This window comes from Physella acuta, unplaced genomic scaffold (genome assembly GCF_028476545.2).
Source record: "Physella acuta isolate Inbredline_101_S28 unplaced genomic scaffold, ASM2847654v3 ptg000318l, whole genome shotgun sequence".
NCBI lineage: Eukaryota > Metazoa > Mollusca > Gastropoda > Physidae > Physella > Physella acuta.
The window spans coordinates 259,353-283,757 of record NW_026731837.1 but is presented as its reverse complement, the minus strand read 5'-3'; the positions used below and the strand labels follow the sequence as shown (position 1 = coordinate 283,757).

Sequence of the window (24,405 nt, the reverse complement as noted above, 5' to 3'; positions counted from 1 at the left end):
GCTAAACCTTTCACTCTGTTATTTAATTATCTTTATCTGGCTCGTGTTTCTCTGGAAAACATTTTTATTTTCATCCGTCGCTGAAATCTAATTCAAAAACAAAATTGTTTTTCTCGGTCTCTCATGTATATATATATATATATATATATATATATATATATATATATATATATATATATATATATATATATATATATATATATATATATATATGTATGTGTGTGTGCGTGTGTACGGAGTATTTGTGTGTGTGTCTGTCTACCTCACACTCACACAGACGTCATGAACTAGATTGTTCATCATATTATTCCTATGCGATATCAAATACACCTAAATGATTATTTAAAGTTCCAATTTCCGATTGCTTGTGAGTTCTCGTTTCTTGTTTGTTACAGTTGTTTCCCTTGCAGCCTAAGCCACCACCCCCTCTCCCCTTTCTCACTTCCCACTGTTTCTCCTATTACCTCAGTTTACACCGGGCACTATCTACGTCAAACAAATTAAATGCTGGCCTACATTTGGTGTTGTTTAATAATGTATGTGTTGTGTCTGACGTTCTTGGTCTTCCTGGATTGATCAGTCTACAGCGTTGGTTGGAACTTACCATTGGTTGTATGGCGTGTGTTTAGGACTGTTGGGATAACATTGTGGTAGGGTCGTGTGTCGGGGTGGGTTACACACCTAAGGGGGGGGGGGTGAGGTAAAGGGCGGGGATTTTACACACCTAGGGGGTGAAATAGTTGTTATGTTACTCATTTGGGGTGAAGGACGGTGACGTAACAATCTTGAGGGTCAAGGGTATCCGCATTGTTTTGACGATAAAATAGTGGAGAAGATCAAACCAAAGAAACGCTACTATACGGTTATGTGCGTTTCTTGTGTGTGTGCTTTAAGAAAGGTCCTTTAGGCCTATGGTATAAGGCTATTTTACGTTACGATTTCCGTTGTTAAATGTGATAGGCTGAAAATGAGTGACTTTAAAAGCCTTGCCTTATGTACTTTACTTAAAGACCTTATGATACCATAATTTTGGCTAATTAGAGATTGGCTTTCTTATAAACCTTACTTTCCTTTATATATATTTTTATAAAGTGTATTTAGAATTCCCTCCAACTCACTCTAAAATACACGCATGTGCACATATCGTACCACTCACCTCATAATAAATATGTAACCTGTATGTTTTCACAAATCCACACCCCTCTCACTCTCACCATATCACCACCCCCTCCCCCTCAGGGTCCAGAATTTTTGGACTCCCTCCTCTTGCTACAGTCACGGCGATACGAGGACCAGCGCTGCTACCTGCCGTCTCCCACCAAACCGTTTCGTTGGACTTTTCTCTTTGCCTGTTTCGTGTTTTTTTTTTCTATTGTATTGTTTGTCTTTTTCTCTTTTTAGTACAGTTTATACTAGAACAGTATCATTGATTATAGAAGCCATATAGCAAATCACCCCCACATGCAGGATATATATATATATATATATATATATATATATATATATATATATATAGACTCAAAATTAATTTTAATTAATACACTCATAATTGTAAATAGGAAATATAACATTACTTAGGATCTGTAAATGTATTTTACATTACTAATTAGCTAATCATTTGAAAATTACTGGTGAAGCATCCATTTTAAAATGTCTTCCTCCTCGGCTCATTTTACAAGAAATCCATAAAAATATATTGCCTGTTATGTGAAGCCCGTTTCGTTGATGTAATTAGAGGTATGGCTTCTGTGTTAGATCGTAGTTTTTTTTAATTTCTTGACGTTTAGAAAGGTCTGGAAGGAGAAGTGGGTTAGATAAGTATGATGGGGGGAAAGCATGCGTTTTGTTATGCAATTATAGTTGTCTTGCTATATTTTAAAAAGAAAATGTTCGTGTATTTTTTTTTAATTCTTATTTTGTCCGTCTAATTTTTTTTTAAATTCTAAATAGTGACATGGGCTTTAAAGTCCAAGGAGTTATCGTTACTGGTTAGCGCGTTTACAGCGAAAAACAATTTTAACTTACTTTATCACTGTTTATCTCACACACACGCACACACACATACAGCACCCACACACTTATGTGTATTCACGAAAAAATATAAATAGCTATACACTTAGGCCTACCCACACAAACAAATATTTTATTTACACTGTAAAATATAAAATGCACACCTTTGTAATGTTTGTAATTCAAAGAGAATACGCATGTAGCTATTAGTTCTTTGTTGTTTTTTTTTATTTAGTATGAAGACTATATTTAATTATGATATATATATATATATATATATATATATATATATATATATATATATATATATATATATATATATATATATATATATATGTTGAGTTGACGTCATGTTACTTTGAGTGCACGTGCGAGGTCGCTCTATTACTAGTATCAGTTCCTAATTTAGCCTAAATAAATAAAGAGCTTACTACAGTATTGATTCGAGAATTATCGTCTATAAATAGTCTACTCACGTGTGTTCAGTGAGTGTTTTGAAATTTTTATTTTATGTGATAGGTGGATGATGTTTTTATACAAACCAAAGATTTGTATTTGTTTTTCTTTTAGCAATTAATAGTTCATATAGGTTTGAAGTGTTGCTTAACCCTCAAGTCATTGAAGCAACGAGTTATTTTTAGAAAATCTTCATCTTAATGTATACACTGTAGTCCTATAGAGTAATTCGTGTGTTACATACATTGAATATAATTCATGAGGTTAAATATGCTGTTTCTCATTGACCTGATTAAGATTAATTTCACAAAACGTCACTTTACCTATGTGTGGTTTAGGCAAATGACAATTAGTCTTAAAATATAGAGTATAACTTTAAGTTTAAAGCAAATTTCACCCACCCGTCTGGTATGAAATACTACAAGTAAAAAATAAATTGCGTTATATATAATGTTAAAAGACATAAAGGAGTTAAAAGGCCGAACCGTTCAGAGACAGCACAATCTACATTTAATCTACATTTAATATGAAGTCCAGTATCCATCCAACACAATTTAACAAAAATTTCAAATAACCAGAAACAGTTTCCCCAATCTAAAAACAAACTACATATATCTTCAAAAGTAACCCTATCCAAATAAAACTACATAAAGCCACGAACTCAGACCAAGTTTTATTTTTAAAAAGTCCATTTCAAGCCACCTCTATTTAAAAAAAATATCAAACTCAAGTCCTTAAAAAAAGACTAACAGTTCACTCTAAACTTTCCACAATCCTAAATCCTAATACTGACCCACCCCACTCCGACCTGCTTCATTATCCCTGTCACGTGCCAATGACGTCACAACACGGATCCCCCATCGTTAAATAACACCCGGTAAAACACCCCACCACACCAGAACGTACGAACTTAATTTCGATTATCCAACGTCACTAGTGTAAACTTTAATTCCAAATCTCACGCAACTCGCTGAAAATCAATGTCGAACTTGTACCATCTACCGGAGCGTCGATACTCTTGTTTGCTTAGCAGATTTGAGACGTAAATATTAGCCTTCATTCGCACGTGAGTAGAAGGTCACGTTTGCTCAATGTTAAACAAATTGGGTCAACAGAAAAGATTTTCAAATTTTAGTTTCGGCTCACACGTGTTTAATTGAATGCTGGCTGGAGGTGGCGCGCGATATGGATGTATTGAACAGTGCCAGACGATTGCTGGGGTTTGTAGTTACAGGAGTTTTGTGGAGGTAAGGGGAGTACATTCCCCTTAATACGTGCGGTTATTGCTCTTTTAATATAGAATGCACATCAATATGGCCAATATCTCATGCATAATTAGTATAGCAAATACTCCATGCATACTCGATATGGCAAAAACTTCATACATACTCAATATTGCGAAAATATAATCCATACAAATTCAGTATGACTAGTACTACTTACTCAGTAGTACTCTATAGGCCCGCAAACTCAGTAGGGGAAATACGCTGCACATACTTAGTATGGCGAATAGTAAAGTTCCCTTTACGAACCTTATGGTTTATGGGTCAATAGAAGTTGAGTTCTTCTGTTTATATGTCCTCGGTATATGAAGGATGGTGTAGTCAGCACTGTATCCAGAAGTACGGCAAATACATACATACTCAAGAAGACAAATACACAGTTTGGCAAATACTCAATACATACTCAGTATCACAATATGCTCCATACATAATTTGGCAAATACTCAATACAAACTTAGAAGGACAAATACTCCATACCTCGTTTGGCAAATACTCAGTACATACTCAGAATGACAAATACTTTAGCCTTACTCTAACCTTAAGTGTCTAACTATGTATCTAGTCCTAACCCTTATGGTCAATGTATCAACCTAATCCTAACCTTGAGTATTAAAGTATCAGTTTAGCCCTAACTTAAGGTGCTAATGTGTCAACCAGCCCTAATCAAAAGTGTCAATGTATAAACCTACTCTCACCCTACGTGTCATTGTTTCAACAAGTGCCAAACTTACTTTCAGCAAACGTTCTACATCTGTCCGCTTTACTACAAAACCAAAATCCTCCCCCTTCTCACCCTTCCACAAAATGGGACACTAAAGCGTCCGTTATTTACACTTGACTCTCTCTAAACTCTAAATTCACCCCCCCCCCCCCCACCACCCCTACCCCCCACCCCCCTCACACAAAAACTGTTTAAAAACCTCACTCTGGTCACATCCACCCCTTTTTATTTTCTCTCAAAGAGAAAACGTTTGTCGTTGGAAACATTAGTGGACCAAATATCACAAGACAACATGGTCTCCATTACCCCACCCCCCCCCCCCCCCCCCCCCACAATCTACGTCTCCCCCACTGCCCGTTCGACTCTGCAAGCGAACATTCACCCCAAGTAATCAATTCCCTAGCAAAGAGAAAAAAGGAAATTACATTTTTTTTTTAAGTCGGCCTTGGTTTGAGAAAATGGCCCCAGTACTAACTAAACGATAAAGTATTTAAAACGAAAGCGCGATTTCATTTCTGGCTGCGCGGGGAAGAAGCACGGAGTTATGATAATGTTTGTGAAATTGCGCTAACTAAAAGCACTCGAAACCTAATGCCCACTTTTGGAGTGCTCTATTTTATCGATTACTTTTTGCAAACAAGAAATTTTAGACGGCGGTATGGCATGACAAAATGGAGTAAAATTATGTTCATGTGGAAAGGATATTTAAAAGCATTATAAGCCACCTTACGGCAATTACTATATACATATATATATATATTGCTCCTTACATAAAATAAATTTAGGCCTAGGTATATATATATAAGTGCATATATATATATATATATATATATATATATATATATATATATATATATATATATATATATATATATATATATATATATATATATATATATATATATATATATATATATTAACACTAACAGAAGACTAACGATTTTTACTTAATCCATCTGATAAGAGCTGTATTTAGTAATGGTATATGGCGTTCTTGCTTGCCACCGAACACACAAAACTTGGATAAATTTCACACGATTTTAGTACGCAAATGTTTTGTGTTAGGACTGTGGATTGTGGCAAGCCTTGTTTTATATTTTATTTATTTTTTATTTATCGATTCCGCGGGATTCGATGTTACAGGTTCATAAAACGCTGTCTTATAGTGAATGGAAGCATGCTTTTACAAGTATTTTTTTTGCTCGAGTATTTATGAATAGATTATTCGGTGCATGTTTTTTTCATTCTTAATTAATGTTTTTGTGTAGAAGAAAAAAATATGTTTATAAAGGAGCGATAGAGAGAGTGAGAGAGAAAGAGAGAGAGAGAGAGAGAGAGAATAAAGAGGTGAAAATCGATGGGTATTATTTTTCTCTTGACGAGATGGGGAGGGAGAGGGGGGGGGGGGGCACAATTTCCACTTGTTTTTCCTTCACCCATTGCTAAGAATAGAAAGTAATCGATGTCTGTCTTCTACCTCTGCATCTGCGGAACATCTCTGTTGTCTGTTCACTTCTTACCTCATTCTCTGTATATATATATATATATATATATATATATATATATATATATATATATATATATATATATATATATATATATATATATATATATATATATATTGCTTTTACTGCTGTTTTTCTCCTTTTCTCACACTAAAACTTTCAAAAACAGACTCAGGTCAATATATACCCCCCCCCACACACACACACACCACACACACCTCTCTGCCCCCTGCCCTAATTCCTCCATGTGACAAGGCTCCTGTCTCTCCTCACTTCGAGACAGCCTCTTGTCCTCATTTCTCCGTGCGACAGGCCCGTGTCTCCCTCCCTCCCCTCCCTCCCCGCCCGCTTACCCCACCCCACGATGCCATCATCTGTGTGTAACCACCTCATTGTGATTTTCCTCTCTCGTTGCAGTCTCCTGCCCCGTCGGTCAACGAGGATCAGAGGAGAAATGTACAACAGGTTAGTCACTTTATGTGTGTTGGTTTGTCTGTGTGTCTGTTGGTGTGTGTGTGCTCGTATGTGTGAATGTGTTTGCGTGTGTTCGCGCCCGTATGTGTATGTATTGATGTGAAGTTGTGTCTGTATGCAAGTGTATGTATTAATATGCGTTTTTATATAGGTGAATGTGTAGATTTGAGTGTGTAGGTGAGTGTTATGTAAGCGTGTATGCGTGTTGGTTCGAGTATAATTGTCCGAGTGAGTGTGTGCGTGCTTGTACGAGTGTATGTGCGAGGGGGTGGGAGTGTATCAGTGCGGGTATGAATGCGCGTGTGAGGTTTTGTTTGTACGAGTGTGTGTATGAATTTATGGCTGTATGAGTAGGTACGTTAGTGTGTGAGTGTGTACGTGAGTGTGTATGTAAGTGTGTGTCAGTGTGTGTCAGTGTATGTGTGAGTATGTATGTCAGAACGAAGATGAATTTCCATCTTTGAATTTGCTGTATTCTTGCCAGTTTACATATAGATGCATTATGTCTATATGAGTGTGGGTGTGTATGTGTGAGAGAGAGAGAGAGAGAGAGAGAGAGAGAGAGAATGTGTGTGTAAATGGGATTCCGTATATGAGTGCCTCTGTCACTGTGTGTGTGCGTTGTGAACAGGTGTCTTTGTACAAGTTGCATATGCATGTGTCAGTGCTATTCGATTCTGTATGTGTATATGTTGTTCAGTGTATCTATGTTGTTGTCAGCTTGTTGTCTTTCTAGTCACATACAGTTGTTTCTGATGTATATGTACTTATCTCAACAAGTGAAGTACTGAGTCAATTTTGTATATATTCACAACCTAAAAGTGACCATTTTAAAATTACAATTCAGAGTTAACATTTTAGATAAACCACTCAAATTTCTCTGTTAGAGTCAAAATCTTATAATCCACCTACATGTAACCAAGATTTAAAATTTATATTTACTTAAAAAAGAAAAAAAAATCAGATTTACCATTTAAAGTTACCATCTAGCGCGAGCCTGATCACCTTCTAATGAATTCCTCTCTCAATCCCAGCTTCCCCTAGCTCTACGAAACTTTATTTTATCCCCCCCCCCCCCCCCACCTTCCCTTCTCTACCCAGATTGCTGTCTGTCCAATTATCGACGCTAATGATTACGTATTTCCCGGGCACCTCACAATTTGTCCCCTCCGATCGACCATACATCATACCCCCTCTCGAGGACAAGCCCCTACCCTAAATCCCCCCACTCCCCCAAACACCCCTCCCCATCTCCCCATTATTTTATCTACATCATCCCCCTCACGAGGACAAGCCCCTACCCTAAATCCCCCACTCCCCCAAACACCCCTCCCCATCTCCCCATTATTTTATCTACATCATCCCCCTCACGAGGACAAGCCCCTACCCTAAATCCCCCCCACTCCACCAAAACCCCTCCCCATCCCCCTATTATTTTATCTACATCCTTTCTTATCATGAACCTTTGCTCACCGCCATCTGTTTTTTCGGGTTTCCCCGATAAGCCACCACCCACCCTCTCGCCCTTTGACCCCTAACCTTTCCATATTTAAACTAAAAAGGGACCCCGCTGTGCAGGGGCGAACAGTTGCCAGACGACACTGTACCGTCACCTGACAACAGGTGGTCACAATAAACCTTTCTCGAGATATCGATTTTTTTTTCGTGGATCGATCGATGAAAGATTACAAGCCTGGTCAGCTGTGATCGCTGGTTTAGGTAGTCGTGTGGTTTAGGTAGTCGTGTGGTTTAGGTAGTCGTGTGGTTTAGGTAGTCGTGTGGTTTAGGTAGTCGCACAGATCGGTGGTTTAGATAGTCGCATAGATCGCTGGTTTAGGTAGTCGTGTGGTTTAGGTAGTCGTGTGGTTTAGGTAGTCGTGTGGTTTAGGTGGTCGTGTGGTTTAGGTGGTCGTGTGGTTTAGGTAGTCGTGTGGAATAGATAGTCGCACAAATCGGTGGTTTAGGTAGTCGTGTGGAATAGATAGTCGCACAAATCGGTGGTTTAGGTAGTCGTGTGGTTTAGGTAGTCGTGTGGTTTAGGTAGTCGTGTGGTTTAGGTGGTCGTGTGGTTTAGGTAGTCGTGTGGAATAGATAGTCGCACAAATCGGTGGTTTAGGTAGTCGTGTGGTTTAGGTAGTCGTGTGGTTTAGGTGGTCGTGTGGTTTAGGTGGTCGTGTGGAATAGATAGTCGCACAAATCGGTGGTTTAGGTAGTCGTGTGGTTTAGGTAGTCGTGTGGTTTAGGTGGTCGTGTGGTTTAGGTAGTCGTGTGGAATAGATAGTCGCACAAATCGGTGGTTTAGGTAGTCGTGTGGTTTAGATAGTCGCACGGATCGGTGGTTTAGGTAGTCGCACGGATCGGTGGTTTAGATAGTCGCACAGATCGGTGGTTTAGGTAGTCGCACAGATTATGGGGCTGATCCAGCACAAATATTATGTCAGTCGAGCATTGCTTTCAAACACCCTTTGAAAATGCAGCAACTGAAAATGTCCAAATATTCGAACCTTCAGTTTTAGTGTGACGCCTTCTTTACTTTAACTCGTAAGTAGCTCTCTCTTTTCTTGAGACGGTCTTTTATTTTTTGGAACAATTCAAATAATTATCTTCTTGAACTAATTAGTACTACTATACAATATTTTAATTCCGAAAAAGACGCAAAGAGGTTAACGTAGACACTGTAAATTAGAAATGGAAACCGAAAAATTACCAACAAAAAAAAACTATTTGACGAACTTTCACTAAACGACAGTTCAACTTATTAGTAAGCTAAAAAAAACCAATAATATTTATTCTAAAAAATTGTATGCATAAGCAACAAACGAGTGTTTTTATTTCTGTGAGAGACAGCTTTCAACCTTATTGTTTCATTCATATTTTAAAATACAAAATTTTGAGCCAATCAATTTTTAAAGAAACAAATAGCATAAACATTTTTTTAAGTTGTCGGTTTATTTTAATAGCCCAGCTAATACATTTTAAAATCAAGATAATCAATGCTTTTAGCTGTTAGGATTGTATTAAAATAAAAAAAAACGAAAATATAACAAAAGCTATTTAACACTTAGATCTAGCATACAACAATACGTAACAGACAGCAGTTCTTATTGTTATTGTTTTTTATGTAGGTTTTTTTTTTCGATATCCCAACCTTCGAATCTCCAGATAAAAGAACAAAAAAAAACTTTAAAGCCGCGATCTAAGAAAATCTGCATATTATTTGAAACAAGTTCGTCGAATCTCGATGAACAGTGCACACGGGATTTTTAAAAATACGAATTCGTGTCAGCTATGTTGGACGCCATTAGAGAGATTTTTTTTTTCCCGTTTCACTTTTTTGTCTGCCCAACATCCTTTTCTCCATCTCCCTCTCGGTGACCGCTTCCTATGTGATGTATTAGCTTGCTTTAACTTGTGATAGAAGATCATTTTCCACAGCGTTCTGTGGGAAAAATAAAATCCGACCATTTTTTTTAATAGTATTTTTAAAAGATTTGTTTTTTTTTTTTAATTTTAAGTCCAAATAAGTGTTTAACTTAAATCCTAATTTTAGGTTAACTCAAGTTTAATACTAATTAGTGATTAACTTAAATCCTAGTCAGAATTTAACTAAAATCCTAATTAGTATTGAACTTGAATCCTAATGACGTTTAATTAAAATCATATTCAAAATTGAACTTAAATTCTAATTAGTGTTAACTCATCCTAATTAGTGTTGAACTTAAATCCTAATTAGTCTTTAACTTAAATCCTAATTAGTCTTTAACTTTAAACCTAATTAGTGTTTAACTTAAAACCTAATTCGTGTTTAACTTTAATCCTAACCAGTGTTTAACTTAAATCCTAATTATTCTTTAACTTTAAACCAACATATTTTTTAACTTAAATCCTAATTATTCTTTAACTTTAATCATAATTAGTGTTTAACTTAAAACCTAATTCATGTTTAACTTTAATCCTAACCAGTGTTTAACTTAAATCCTAATTATTCTTTAACTTTAAACCAAAATATTTTTTAACTTAAATCCTAATTATTCTTTAACTTTAATCATAATTAGTGTTTAACTTAAAACCTAATTCATGTTTAACTTTAATCCTAACCAGTGTTTAACTTAAATCCTAATTATTCTTTAACTTTAAACCAAAATATTTTTTAACTTAAATCCTAATTATTCTTTAACTTTAATCCTAATTAGTGTTTAACTCTAAAACCTAATTCATGTTTAACTTTAATCCAAACCAGTGTTCCTAGTTAGAGTTGAACTTTAATCATAATAAGGTTTAACATAAATCCTAATTAGTCTCAACTCCAACTCGTCAGATACTCCAGCGCGGAGGGCCGTACCCCATGATCGTGCTGCCGCCCCGAGGGGGGTACTGGATGGAGGGGAGTGATGGCTTCTTCACCTCGGAGGAGGACAATGTCCACGAGTCCATCACCTCCCTCCACCCCAGTGCCAGTGAGCTGAGCATCGACACGGACTTCATGGCCCAGTGCTACAGGTGCGAGTTCTACGGCAAGGTGAGACTTTCTTTTGCTTACATTTTTTGGTGAGGTTTTTCTCTTTCTTTATTTTCTCCCTTTTTTTCTTTTGCTTAGATTTTGGTGAGATTTTTCTTCTTTATTATCTGCCTTTTTTTTTATTTATTTTTTTGCTTAGATTTTGGTGATTTTTTTTCTTCTTTATTATCTCCCTTTTTCCTTTTGCTTAGATTTTGGTGAGTTTTTTCTTCTTTATTATCTCCCTTTTTTAATATCTGCAAAAGGACTCTTAAATATTTAGGGTGTATGGCGGTTAAAAGTAAAGTAATATAAATATCTGGGATGGGATGGGACTATTGCAAAAATTAAGGGTGTATAGTTGTTAGTAGTAGTATAGTATCAGTTGTGTGCTGGTATTTAAGAATGGACTCTTCAAAAAAGTAGTAGTAATATAAAATTAGTAGTGTGCAGTAATTCGGGAACGGGCTATTCCAAAAATTAGGGGTGTATTTAGTATATTGCTTTCAGTAATAATCATCACTATACGTCACCCATGCTGGGGTATTTCATTGGCCGGCAACCAAAGATCTCCAGAGTCCTCTGTCCTGTGTCATTTTCTCAACCTGACTTCATGTGTAGCCCATTTATGTTATTTCACCTCAAGGTCCCGTCGCTAGGTGTGTTTGTTGTTTTGGCCCTACCATGCTATAAAAATAGATTTCAATAACAAAAAGGGCATCAGGTTTATATTAGTAACCTAGTATCTGTTTTGGGTCTTAGCACTTACCGTAAGGAATACGGTTAGTTTTAATAGAAGTAAATTTAAGTAAGTAATAATAGTTACACGTTGACTACTAGCAACCTGAAACACCGCGACGTTGCAGATAAGAGGAGACGATTACAATGTTATTATCAGACCCCAGCATCATGTGTTCGACAATTGTAAACTTTTTCAGTGAAGAGTGAAGAGCTCTCCTCTTAATTAGTTCTGCAAAAACAAAAAACAAACAAAAAATAAATAGCGGACCTCTCAGAAGAACAAAGAAGAAAAAATATTTCTCCCTAATCTGAGTGGAAATAAATCTCCCCTCATCGATTATACGTCAGGTGATCGAAACTTTGGAGTTCGTTGATTTGATTTATGGAGCAGCCGAAACAATCGTTCGAGTGCTGAATTTAGGTCACGTGAAGTGACGTGAGCAGAACGTGCCGTGACCTACTCCACGGGTTAGAGTGACTCAATAGAAATAGAATGGATTACATGTTTTGTTTAAATGCTGCTCCAACGAGAAACATGCTCCAGGCTACGTACTCAGTAGTGTATACGTGTAGAGTTTGGAGTAGGTATATGGTTCAGAGTACGTACATGTTTCGTAGTACGCACATGGTTTGGAATACTAACATTGTTTTGAGTATGTAGGCTACAAGGTTGATAGTACTTACATATATACGGTTGATAGTACGTACATGTACATGGTTCATAGTACGTACATTGTTCGGAGTACATACATGGTTCATGTACGTACATTGTTCAGAGTACGTACATGTTTCGGAGTACGTACATGGCTTGGAGCACGTACATTGTTTTGAGTATGTACAAGGTTGATTGTACGAACATGTATATGGTTCATGGTACGTACAAATTTCGGAGTACAAACATGGTTCATAATGCGTAGAGGATGCATAGTACGTACATGTTTAGAAGAGGGTACATGATTCGGAGTACGTGCAAGGTTTGGAATAATTACGTAATGCCAGATGTGATTACTTATAGAAACCCTAAAAATTCAGCGCCGCTTAAGACCTTAGAAGCACACATAGATGCTCAATTTTCTCATACAAAGATTACAATGAGTCTATGAAATCTAGTCGGCCAGGGGAGGCTACAGTTTTACCTACACCAATGGGTTATCCTGAATTAAAAAATAATAATATAAAAAAACTCATCTTTATCTTTAAGTAGCATAGTTATGGAAGCGCTTAGCGCTAGATTAATTTTGTCGTGCGTTTCAAACGAAGCACTTGTACGAAATAGTCTCGATGTTTTTTTTTAAAATATAGAATCGAAAAAAAATGTTATTGTCCTTGAGAAACGGTTCCAGAACTGTCTGGTCTCTGTACTAACACGACGCCATTAGACATGGACACTCTCAATCCGGCCTTGAGACGGAGTTATCCCCCTGGAAAAATGTTGCTGTTCCTATAACGGTCAAGGCTGGGGGGCGCTAAAAACAGTCGCTTTAAAAGTGCGAAGTTTCCATTTTCAGTGTGGTAATGATGGGCTATGTAGAGGCAACATGGTGAAATTTGAGCCTGGTGCTTTTGTTTAGAGTAATTTTAAGCAATAAACATCCAAGAGGAAACGGATAGTTACTAAATATAGACTTGTTCATGACATACGCTGGAATTAATTAGGTTCAGCGGTCCTCGTTTTGATTTATATTGATGAAGGTTAAGGACGATCCCTAAAGTGCTAGCGATAGATGGGATGGAGCTTTTAGATAAAAATAAACCAAGTGTTTAAAAACTACGAATATAATTGCTATGCAGGCAGTATGGTTAAATTGTTATGGGACTTGATAGTCGAGCTTTTGGGAACCTTTGATCTTGATGTAAGTGTAAGTAAAGTTCCCTTTCAAACCTGACGGTCTATGGGTCTGTGGTCAGCACTAAGCCCAGCCGCCTTAACTTTCCCTAACATGAGTTAGGTACCCATCTGAGTTGGGTGGACTCAGGGACGAATTCGGAACCCGATTCGAACTCGAGACTTACGGGTTAGCAGTCCAGCTTTCTACCGCTAGACCACTCCGTCCAATGATCTTTATATATGAATAGATTTTTTTAAGAAAAACAACATGCTATCGTTAGTTAAGGGTGTCAACAAGGCTTAAAAGTATTTACGTATTTTCGTATCGCACTATGGTGACTCAAAAGATGTTTTTCCCCCTTCTCTGATAACTAATCGCTCCTCCTTCCTCTGAACCCTCCCCTCCTCCTCCCCCCCCCCCATACCCCAGATCGTCCTAATGTTGTAATTGACGTATGGCTAGCCCGTGCGCATGTTGGGATCGATTCGTTCGTTTCCGGTGTGTGTGTGCCGTGTCTTGTATTTCAACAGTCTCCATTACCGTGTTCTAACCCAGGGGCGTCCCAAAGGTTGGGTTCCTAATATGGTTTGTTCTTTTTTTTTTTACCGCCACCCCTAATTAACCCCCCCCCCCCCCCATCTCGCACACATAAACACACAAGAGGACTTCTTTTTTTTTCTTTACCCAAACAGTATGTATCAACGTATCTCTGACACAAAAACAAGGGGCGCTCCTTTGGTTACGTCCCATGATGATTTTATCTCCAAAAAAAGACTGTTGTTCTCTCCCTCTACAGACTAAGGTTAAGAACTCCGGTCAATCCGAAACATTTTTTTTTAAAAACGTAAAGCAACGACAACAATACTTGGTTATTTTTATAATATAGACCTACATTTTACACATTAGTTAATTAATTTTTGCACATTAATTAATGTATTTAATAAAATCTAACAAATAATTTTATCTAGTTCTATCTTCTAATACCCAGCCCAATACTATGCTCCTAAGATTGTCTTTCTTTTATGACACTGTACTTTTCAGAAACCGGATATTAATTATCGTCCTTATAACCTCTAATTAATAAGATTTTTTTTACAATGTAGGAACATTTTAATTACTACGCCTTGGACGAGAATATCGGACCAGTTGTGATGTCTATACGATCTGAGTCGTCCCCCGTTGAGTGTGTCAATGCCATTGTGAGGTAATGAAGAGTTCTTTAAATCTAGGTCTGTTGTTGTTGTATAACGTCATTGTAAGGTGCTTGTGAGGTCTTTAAATCGAGGAAAATTTTCTTAAAAGGACACGTATTTTTTTTTTAAAATATAACCAAAAAAAGACAACAGTTTGATGTTTCCCTTTAGGTTTTGGTCAGAAAGTAAATCGTAGTTTTTATTTTTTTAACGATTTTAAAATGCTGCTTCTGTTATGTTTTCAATATATTTTTATCTCCAAATGTAACGTTGCTGATTTGACGTTAAGTAAATTTTTCACCATAACTATATTCAAAGATTTGATTTTGGCGACACTTCCGTATTAACCATCGATTTTAATTAATTAACCAGGGGTAATTTAAAATGTGCAAAAACATGCGATTTTTATTTATTGGTATTGAGTTTAAAAGACGTGACTAGAAATGTTTTCTTTTTTTTTACTAAGCCATCTTCTTTCTTCTCCTCCTTCTTTTTTTTCTTCTTTTTTCTTATTATTCTTCTTCGCTCTTAACTTTTAGGGTTGGAAGAGATTCCCTCCAACACAAGTATTATTGCTTTGCGTTTTATTGGCCGTTGACTCCGATTTCAGCCTGCTATTTCCGCGACTTTTCAATTCAGCAACCATGAGTTTAACCAACCTGTCCACGCCGACCTCCATGAAGGCATCAAATATAGTCTCTAGCTAGCGCTAAATTGTGTATTGTAGATATACATGGACAGAAAGAGTTTTAAAGATGATTTTTTTCTATTCTTCTAGGACAAGGTTTTGTACACGTCAAGAAATTTTTCACTGCTCACCTTCTGATGTACCTTATCCTGCCAAGATCGCCAAGGTGAGAGAGTTTTGTGGGTAACATGGTGACATTAGGGGAGGTGGTGATGTTAGGGGGGTGGTGATACTATATCGTGATATTAGGTGAGGTGGTGATACTAGATGGTGATATTAGGTGAGGTGGTGATACTAGGTGGTGACATTAGGGGAGGTGGTGATGTTAGGTGAGGTGGTGATATTAGGTGGGGTGGTGATATTATGGGAGGTGATATTATGGGAGGTGATACTATATCGTGATATTAGGTGAGGTGGTGATACTAGATGTTGATATTAGGTGAGGTGGTGATATTATGGGAGGTGATATTATGGGAGGTGTTGATATTAGGTGAGGTGGTGATACTATATCGTGATATTAGGTGAGGTGGTGATACTAGGTGGTGATATTAGGTGAGGTGGTGATATTAGGTGAGGTGGTGATACTAGGTGGGGTGGTGATACTAGGTGGTGATATTAGGTGAGGTGGTGATACTATATGGTGATATTAGGTGAGGTGGTGATATTAGGTGAGGTGGTGATACTAGGTGGTGATATTAGGTGAGGTGGTGATACTATATGGTGATATTAGGTGAGGTGGTGATATTAGGTGAGGTGGTGATACTAGGTGGTGATATTAGGTGAGGTGGTGATACTAGGTGGTGATATTAGGTGAGGTGGTGATACTAGATGTTGATATTAGGTGAGGTGGTGATATTATGGGAGGTGATATTATGGGAGGTGTTGATATTAGGTGAGGTGGTGATACTATATCGTGATATTAGGTGAGGTGGTGATACTAGGTGGGGTGGTGATACTAGGTGGTGATATTAGGTGAGGTGGTGATACTATATGGTGATATTAGGTGAGGTGGTGATATTAGGTGAGGTGGTGATACTAGATGATGATATTAGGTGAGGTGGTGATATTATGGGAGGTGATATTATGGGAGGTGTTGATATTAGGTGAGGTGGTGATACTATATCGTGATATTAGGTGAGGTGGTGATACTAGGTGGTGATATTAGGTGAGGTGGTGATATTAGGTGAGGTGGTGATACTATATGGTGATATTAGGTGAGGTGGTGATATTAGGTGAGGTGGTGATACTAGGTGGTGATATTAGGTGAGGTGGTGATACTAGATGGTGATATTAGGTGAGGTGGTGATATTAGGTGAGGTGATGATACTAGGTGGTGATATTAGTTGAGGTGGTGATACTAGATGGTGATATTAGGTGAGGTGGTGATACTAGATGGTGATATTAGGTGAGGTGGTGATATTAGGTGAGGTGGTGATACTAGATGGTGATATTAGGTGAGGTGGTGATATTAGGTGAGGTGATGATACTAGGTGGTGATATTAGTTGAGGTGGTGATACTAGGTGGTGATATTAGGTGAGGTGGTGATACTAGATGGTGATATTAGGTGAGGTGGTGATATTAGGTGAGGTGGTGATACTAGATGGTGATATTAGGTGAGGTGGTGATATTAGGTGAGGTGGTGATACTAGGTGGGGTGGTGATACTAGGTGGTGATATTAGTTGAGGTGGTGATACTATATGGTGATATTAGGTGAGGTGGTGATATTAGGTGAGGTGGTGATACTAGGTGGTGATATTAGGTGAGGTGGTGATACTAGATGGTGATATTAGGTGAGGTGGTGATATTAGGTGAGGTGATGATACTAGGTGGTGATATTAGTTGAGGTGGTGATACTAGATGGTGATATTAGGTGAGGTGGTGATATTAGGTGAGGTGGTGATACTATATGGTGATATTAGGTGAGGTGGTGATATTAGGTGAGGTGGTGATACTAGGTGGTGATATTAGGTGAGGTGGTGATACTAGATGGTGATATTAGGTGAGGTGGTGATATTAGGTGAGGTGGTGATACTATATGGTGATATTAGGTGAGGTGGTGATATTAGGTGAGGTGGTGATACTAGGTGGTGATATTAGGTGAGGTGGTGATACTAGATGGTGATATTAGGTGAGGTGGTGATATTAGGTGAGGTGATGATACTAGGTGGTGATATTAGTTGAGGTGGTGATACTAGATGGTGATATTAGGTGAGGTGGTGATATTAGGTGAGGTGGTGATACTAGGTGGTGATATTAGGTGAGGTGGTGATACTAGATGGTGATATTAGGTGAGGTGGTGATATTAGGTGAGGTGGTGATACTAGGTGGTGATATTAGGTGAGGTGGTGATATTAGGTGAGGTGGTGATACTAGGTGGTGATATTAGGTGAGGTGGTGATATTAGGTGAGGTGGTGATACTAGGTGGTGATATTAGGTGAGGTGGTGATATTAGGTGAGGTGGTGATATTAGGTGAGGTGGTGATATTAGGTTGTGACCTACTTAGGTCGAGTCATTTTTATTTTGACATTGTATAATTCCTTATATGGAATGATGGTGTAACACCTGGGGTTTTTCCACTGACTTATTAAGGTGTTTGAGACATAGAAATTTTCCATTAAGATCTGATTGAATGATTCTGATCAGATGATTATCCCAACCAATGGCGACATGAGTTGAGGATAACCTCCCCTGTCACAGAAGTCTTTAATTGCACTGCACACTCGCAACACGTGGCAGTTTATCTTGACCTGGCAGTCTACGAGGCAGTTTTACCTTGATCAGGCAGCCGTCCATATTGTCCGGCTATAGACTCTGACCATTTGAACGTGAGAGTACTTAAGACCTGTGTGTGCCTTGCTTTCTTAAGTTGATTTAGTCTTCTAGTTTAATATTACTTGTCGCTAAGTAATTCCTGAAGCTACAGCAGTGTTGTGTGGCCTGTGGCTATTATTAGACAGTGTAGAAATCTGTGATAGAGTTTTTTCCTACATTTTGTAAGTTGGATTTTGATATTTTATACATTAAATATTTTATCTAGTTCATCCTTGTGTTCTGCCACAACTGTGTTCGCTGATTAAAAGGTCGTATGTAGATTGGATGAATGTTAATTACAATAGTATCACTAGTTTCCCTAGACATTGAATGCGAGCCCTAGTGTGTCGTTGTGTTAAGTGTTCATCCACTTAGGCCGTAAGGCATTTGCATATGACCCCGAAAAAAGAATCCGGGGACGTTCTCCTTCTATTTGGCTGATAGATAGGTTAACGTTACAAGGTGAGGTGGTGATATTAGGTGAGGTGGTGATATTAGGTGAGGTGGTGATATTAGGTGAGGTGGTGATACTAGATGGTAATATTAGGTGATGTTGTGATATGGGGTAATCTGATGGTACTAAGTGAGATGGTGATATAAGTTTAGATAGTGATGTTTCATGAGGTTGTGATACTAGGTTAGATGACGGGGCTTATATTTAAAGCCGGTGGTGATACTGTAGCTTTGTCACTATTCTAAAACCTACGTTTTCCCTAGATATATACTGTAGATTAACGTTTTTTGTTTTTGCACAGTGCAGTCGGCCTACCCGGCGATCAAAACAAAACTTATTTTTAATTCTATCTTACCCCATTATCTTTTAAAATACGCTTGCGTTCCTTCAATGAGATTTGTTTGAACTAATTTCAAATTAGGCGAGCGCGGATCCTCAAAAGCATTGATTATTTTTCTTTGATGTTGTTCATTAGCTTTGAAACGTCTTTGAATTTTCTCCGTGTTGGGTTCTGTTTGACTGGACGGATCAACTCGGTTTAGCTATCGTGGGGTACACAACCTTAGCGTATGATGCGGGACGTAAATAGACCTAAGGCTCGGTTATATAGCCCTAGGACATATACAGTTCGTTGACCACGGGTGTTCATATTTTTATACTTGATTAAAACAAATATATCACGCAGTCATGCGGTAATTTAGAGAAAAAATATTAAATCTGGATAGAAAAGGGATTATATTTTTTTGAGTCATATTATATATTGCAATATAGCCGGAGGGAGTTGCTTTTATTAAATATAAGGTTATGCTCTGTTATTTGATATATATTTTACCGCCTCCACTCTTCTCCGTTTTTTCCCCCATTACAGTGATAATTTCTTTTATTAATAAAAGTTGTTTATTGGTTTTCTTTCTGGCTGTATTGTCTAAGAAGCTATTTCTTTTTTCCAATCCCGACCCCCCCCCCCCCCCAACACACACACACACACACACACACACACACACTTTTCTTCCGTTTCGTAACGGGTTATTTTTTTTTGCCTCTTGTTTCCGTCCTATTTCTATTGCAGTTAAGCAATCGATTGCGCCGAGCCAAAAAAAAAATAAAAAAATTCGGCCTATTTCTGGCTGGAGATGAGTGATTTATCTGGACATGAATACGTTAGTTAGGCCGGTTTGGCTGGTGTTGATTGAGTAGTGTGGCATTCGGTTTTTCTTCAACCTTTTTTTTTAAATTGATAATGACAGCTTGTAGTTAATAATCCGGCTTGTCAAAAATGTAGTTCGTTGATCTTTATTAAAGTACAGAAAGCCACGTCTTATATGTTAAAATTGTGACTTCCCGCTCATTACCTAAACCCGTCGACAGTAATGTAAACCTACTTTTTACCACACCCCTTCCTCTAAATTATAACTATACTATACATCAAAGTACTGAAGCGGGTAAATTATGGAGTGGACTGTGTCCCATTTTATAAAAGAACCAAACATTTTCTATTGGCGCTAATATAGGAAACACCATGTAACTGTAGCCTAAAGATGATCTCAACTGCTTTAGCTCTTGATGGATGTCATTAACTATGGCCACAGTATTTCAGTAAAAGACTATATTTAGTCTAGTGCAGGGGCGTAGCGGGGGGGTGCGGACCGCACCGTGTGACACAATTTAGGGGGGTGACAACAAGGCAAAAAATAGCAAAATATATAGAGAAAAACTTGAGGGGGGTGCAAATCGAAAGTTTAAGGGGGAGGGGGGGGGGGAATCGAAAGTTTGAGGGGCGGGGTTCAAATCGGAAGTTTAAGGGGGGGGGGGGGTGCAAATCGAAAATTTGAAAGTTTATTGCCGGGAAGGGTCGCTATGCCTCTGGGGGGTGACACCATTAAGTGCCGCACCGGGTGACACCCGACATCGCTACGCCACTGGTCTAGTGTAGTCTTTAAAACAGTGAAGGGCGTCGTCTTTAAAAAAAAAAACACTTTTTTTTTAAACACTAGACTAACTAGACCTCCTAAAAAAAACCTAATCAGATCTAAATCTAGATCTAGATAGATTTTTTTTACAACATTCTTTGAAATGATTCTTTGTCCTAATATAATATGCATACAACTTTGTCAGTTAACTTTAGCTGAAGCTATGTAGATTTCTACACATTTACACAGATAAGCCACACCCACAGTCACCAGTTTTTGAAAACAAAACTAAGTTTTATTTTTACTTTGTTTCCCCAGTCTGTTTGTGAAGAAATTACAACAGACAGGTTTCAGCCTGTACTCTCATTAAAGGTGAGTTCAATGCCCTTTTTTTTTATCTCTTTTTGGAGATCAGACAAAAAATCAATGAGACTTTAGCTAAGGTAGCCTATCATACCCACCCCCCACTACTTCCACAGGCATGTTAGGTTTAGATTTATATTAGTGCGGGAAGGTTTGGAATGAAAGGCTAATATATACTGAGTATACTTTTGGTTAGTGGTAGAAACTTTGTTAGAATTGGCATGACACCATAAGACTGAGTTAGGGCTAAGGCAGGTGAACTCTTGTTATGGGTTTTCAAAGAGCATCCGCTGATTTCTGAATGGGTGGCTCATGGCTCATCATGAGTGATTAAATGAGATCTAGGGAGGTGGGAGTATCCATGCCAACATTAGACCAGCCTTAAGTCTAATGAACCAATTCCTAATTAAGTTACCAAACGAGATCTTGTAACTCAAACGCTGGATGATATCTGATTCCAGGGTTCTGACCTTGTGATGTCATACGATGAACATGTACTCACTCACAACTTCAAGTTTGGTGTCATCTACCAGAAGAAAGGACAGGTCAGTTTTTTTTAACATGAACTTTTATAATTAGCTGATATATCTCTACCAGAAGAATGAACAGGTTAGTTTTTTGAAACATGAACTTTTATAATAGGCTGATATATCTCTACAAGTAAAAAGAACAGGTCACTTTTCTTTAACATGAACTTTTATAACAAGCTCTGCGTATATATTCAAATTGAAATTCTTACCTAAACATAGTATATCTCTAGTATTTCTAGCAAAACTAGATCTACTTGGTTATGGAGAGACACATTTTTAATCTTTTGTCTCTTATGTGGCTTAGAAATTGAAGCAGTAGTTTCCAATAGCATCTACATCAAGCTTATTTTTAATGAGAAAATTAAGAATATATTTTGGTCCTTAATTCTGACACTTGAAAATCTGTCTTTAGAATAACTATTAACACTAGGTAACACATAAGTAATTATGTTATAATTAAATGCGTGTTGACAACTTTATTTCTGTAGACCAGTGAAGAGGAACTGTTTGGCAACAAGACACATAGCCCAGCCATGGATACATTTCTTCAAACCATTGGGGACAAAGTGCAGCTCAAGGATTTTAAGGGGTAAGTTGTAGCTTTTAGTGTTATTTTCGTAGTTCTATCTTTCAAACAGTTTATTGTGTAACATTGCTCAACAAACTATTGCATGTGGAAAATTTAATTATTTTTTTTAATAATACATTAATGCTTTTTAAAACTGCAATATTCCATATTTTTAAAATGATTTTCTAACAATTAAACACTGTAACTAATGAAATTTTAATAATTATATAGATAAAATTCAATAATTATTCTAGAAGTAATACAAAATGTTTACGCTACATAGATGTATTTATAAAATTTATGTCAAGACTAAGTTAGTAATCTTTGTGTAGAAGATTTGAATTAACATTGATAAACAGACACATTTTTAGAACAAAACAAAAAATCTTTACAGATTCCGAGGTGGACTGGACACAACCCATTGCCAAACAGGGGCTGAGTCAGTGTACACCCAGTACAATGGTAAAGAAATCATGTTCCACATCTCAACCCTTCTTCCATACACGGAGGGGGATCCACAACAGGTTGGTACAGGATAGATACTGCTCTTACTTAAATAAATAAATAATACATACATAACTCATGTCACGGTTACATTAATGTCTGTAATGTTTTATATTATGGACTTAGTCAATTAAATTTACTTAAACTTAGTTTAGTTTAATTAAGTTGTTTTTTTTTTTGTTGTTTTTTCAAATATTAATTAAACATAAATACAGTTAAACAACATATTTTTAATAATTGAAGTGTCTTTTTATTTATTAGTTTTGTTTTTATCGGAAACCGTCTTTCAATACTTTATTTAATGGCCTATTTCTTATTTTTTCACAGTTACAACGCAAGCGCCATATTGGAAACGATATAGTTGCCATAGTATTTCAAGAAGAGAACACTCCATTTGTGCCAGACATGATTGCCTCCCATTTCCTGCATTGTTTTATAGTTGTTCAGCCAGTAGCATCAGATTCAGGACCACCCAGATACAAGGTATTCTAGACATTTAACTACATCTACCATGTCTATCTATAAATTCACTACAGACACATTTTTTTTAAATTAATAGCTATTGATTTGTGTATCAATAAAGACATTTTAAATTCCTTATGTGTTTTAAAGATTTTTATTTTAAAGACTTAACTATCACACACATTTAGTCTTGGATAAAGAACTCTTGGAATGCATGTTCTAAGTTCAATATGTTTAGACTTAAATTTTATCTTTGACATAAATCGCATAGTTGCATTCTGAAGAATCTCTTGAACATTTGCATCAATGTTTTAAACACATAGTATACTAATATGAATAAATTTGACATTTTAAAAATGTTTGTGTTTAGATATCTGTAGCAGCAAGAAAAGATGTGCCAAGATTTTACCCTGTGTTGCCTCAGCCTGCAGAATTTGTTGCTGTAAGTTTTTTTTTTAAATTATTGCTAGCCTTACATTCAGATTTTCTTCTGTAGTAAGGAAAAGACCTGCCTTTATTCATTGTTTATGCCCTTATCTGTTGTTGTTTTTTCTTTGTATTTTAAATAGTCTTTTTAAAAAATACACTAGCAGACCTATGTATATGGCATGCATTATAGAACTTATGTTATTCTGGTTTCTAGGGTGAAGAGTTCCGAGAATTTCTCCTTACAAAGTTGATCAATGCTGAACTTGCTTGTTATAAGGCAGATCAGTTTGCCAAACTTGGGGTATGTCAATTCAAATTTGAATGTTACTAATACATTATTTATTTTCTACATGTTTTATTCTTCTTCAATATTTTGTTTATTCTATTCAGTTTTTTTTTATCAAATTGTTTTCTTACATTTATTAACTTCTTTTTAATGCAATTTTTGCTCTGATTTAAAAAATATGTATCATCTTGATGTATTTTTTAAGACATATTCTAAACATTGAATTTCTCACCCCCAGCATCGGACAAGGGCATCACTGCTGGAATCCTTGTACTTAGACCTGCATAAGAAAAATATGGAGATGTTTGGGTTGTCCTCTGTACCAACAGCTAAACAGGAAGGAAGCAGACTGCTGGATTCTGTGAAGAGAGCTTTCAGTGGCAAGGGGAGGAGTCCCAGTGTGGAGTCCAACAGCTTGCCCAGCCAGAAGAAGATGAATGGCATGCAGGGTTCCTTGGCCACAGTGGGGGAAGATGAAAAAGGGACAAGTTCACCGGTAATTTTAACATTTTTATTTCATCAAATTACAATATTATCACTATTTTTTACACTTTTATTTCATTAAATTACAATTTTGCCAGTTTTTTTTTAATTTTCATTAAATTACAATTTTACCAACAATTTAAACACTTTAATTTCCATTAAGTTACAGTTAGATTGGAATAAAAAATTGTGGATTGAAAATA

General features: G+C 37.0%; 1 protein-coding gene across 3 annotated transcripts in view; it reads left to right on the top strand.

Annotated features, from left to right (window-relative positions):
• Positions 1–24,405, top strand: part of LOC131940461 (rap1 GTPase-activating protein 1) — a gene marked incomplete at its 5' end in the record, with an annotated part of 68,954 nt that overhangs the window by 37,739 nt on the left and 6,810 nt on the right. For all 3 annotated transcript variants that reach the window (XM_059299116.1, XM_059299117.1, XM_059299115.1), the window contains 12 exon segments: positions 6,393–6,440; positions 10,768–10,968; positions 14,621–14,721; positions 15,489–15,564; positions 20,896–20,949; positions 21,402–21,485; positions 21,959–22,059; positions 22,433–22,562; positions 22,870–23,025; positions 23,375–23,446; positions 23,648–23,734; positions 23,958–24,215. In XM_059299116.1, the coding sequence (XP_059155099.1) occupies positions 6,393–6,440; positions 10,768–10,968; positions 14,621–14,721; positions 15,489–15,564; positions 20,896–20,949; positions 21,402–21,485; positions 21,959–22,059; positions 22,433–22,562; positions 22,870–23,025; positions 23,375–23,446; positions 23,648–23,734; positions 23,958–24,215 (1,368 nt within the window).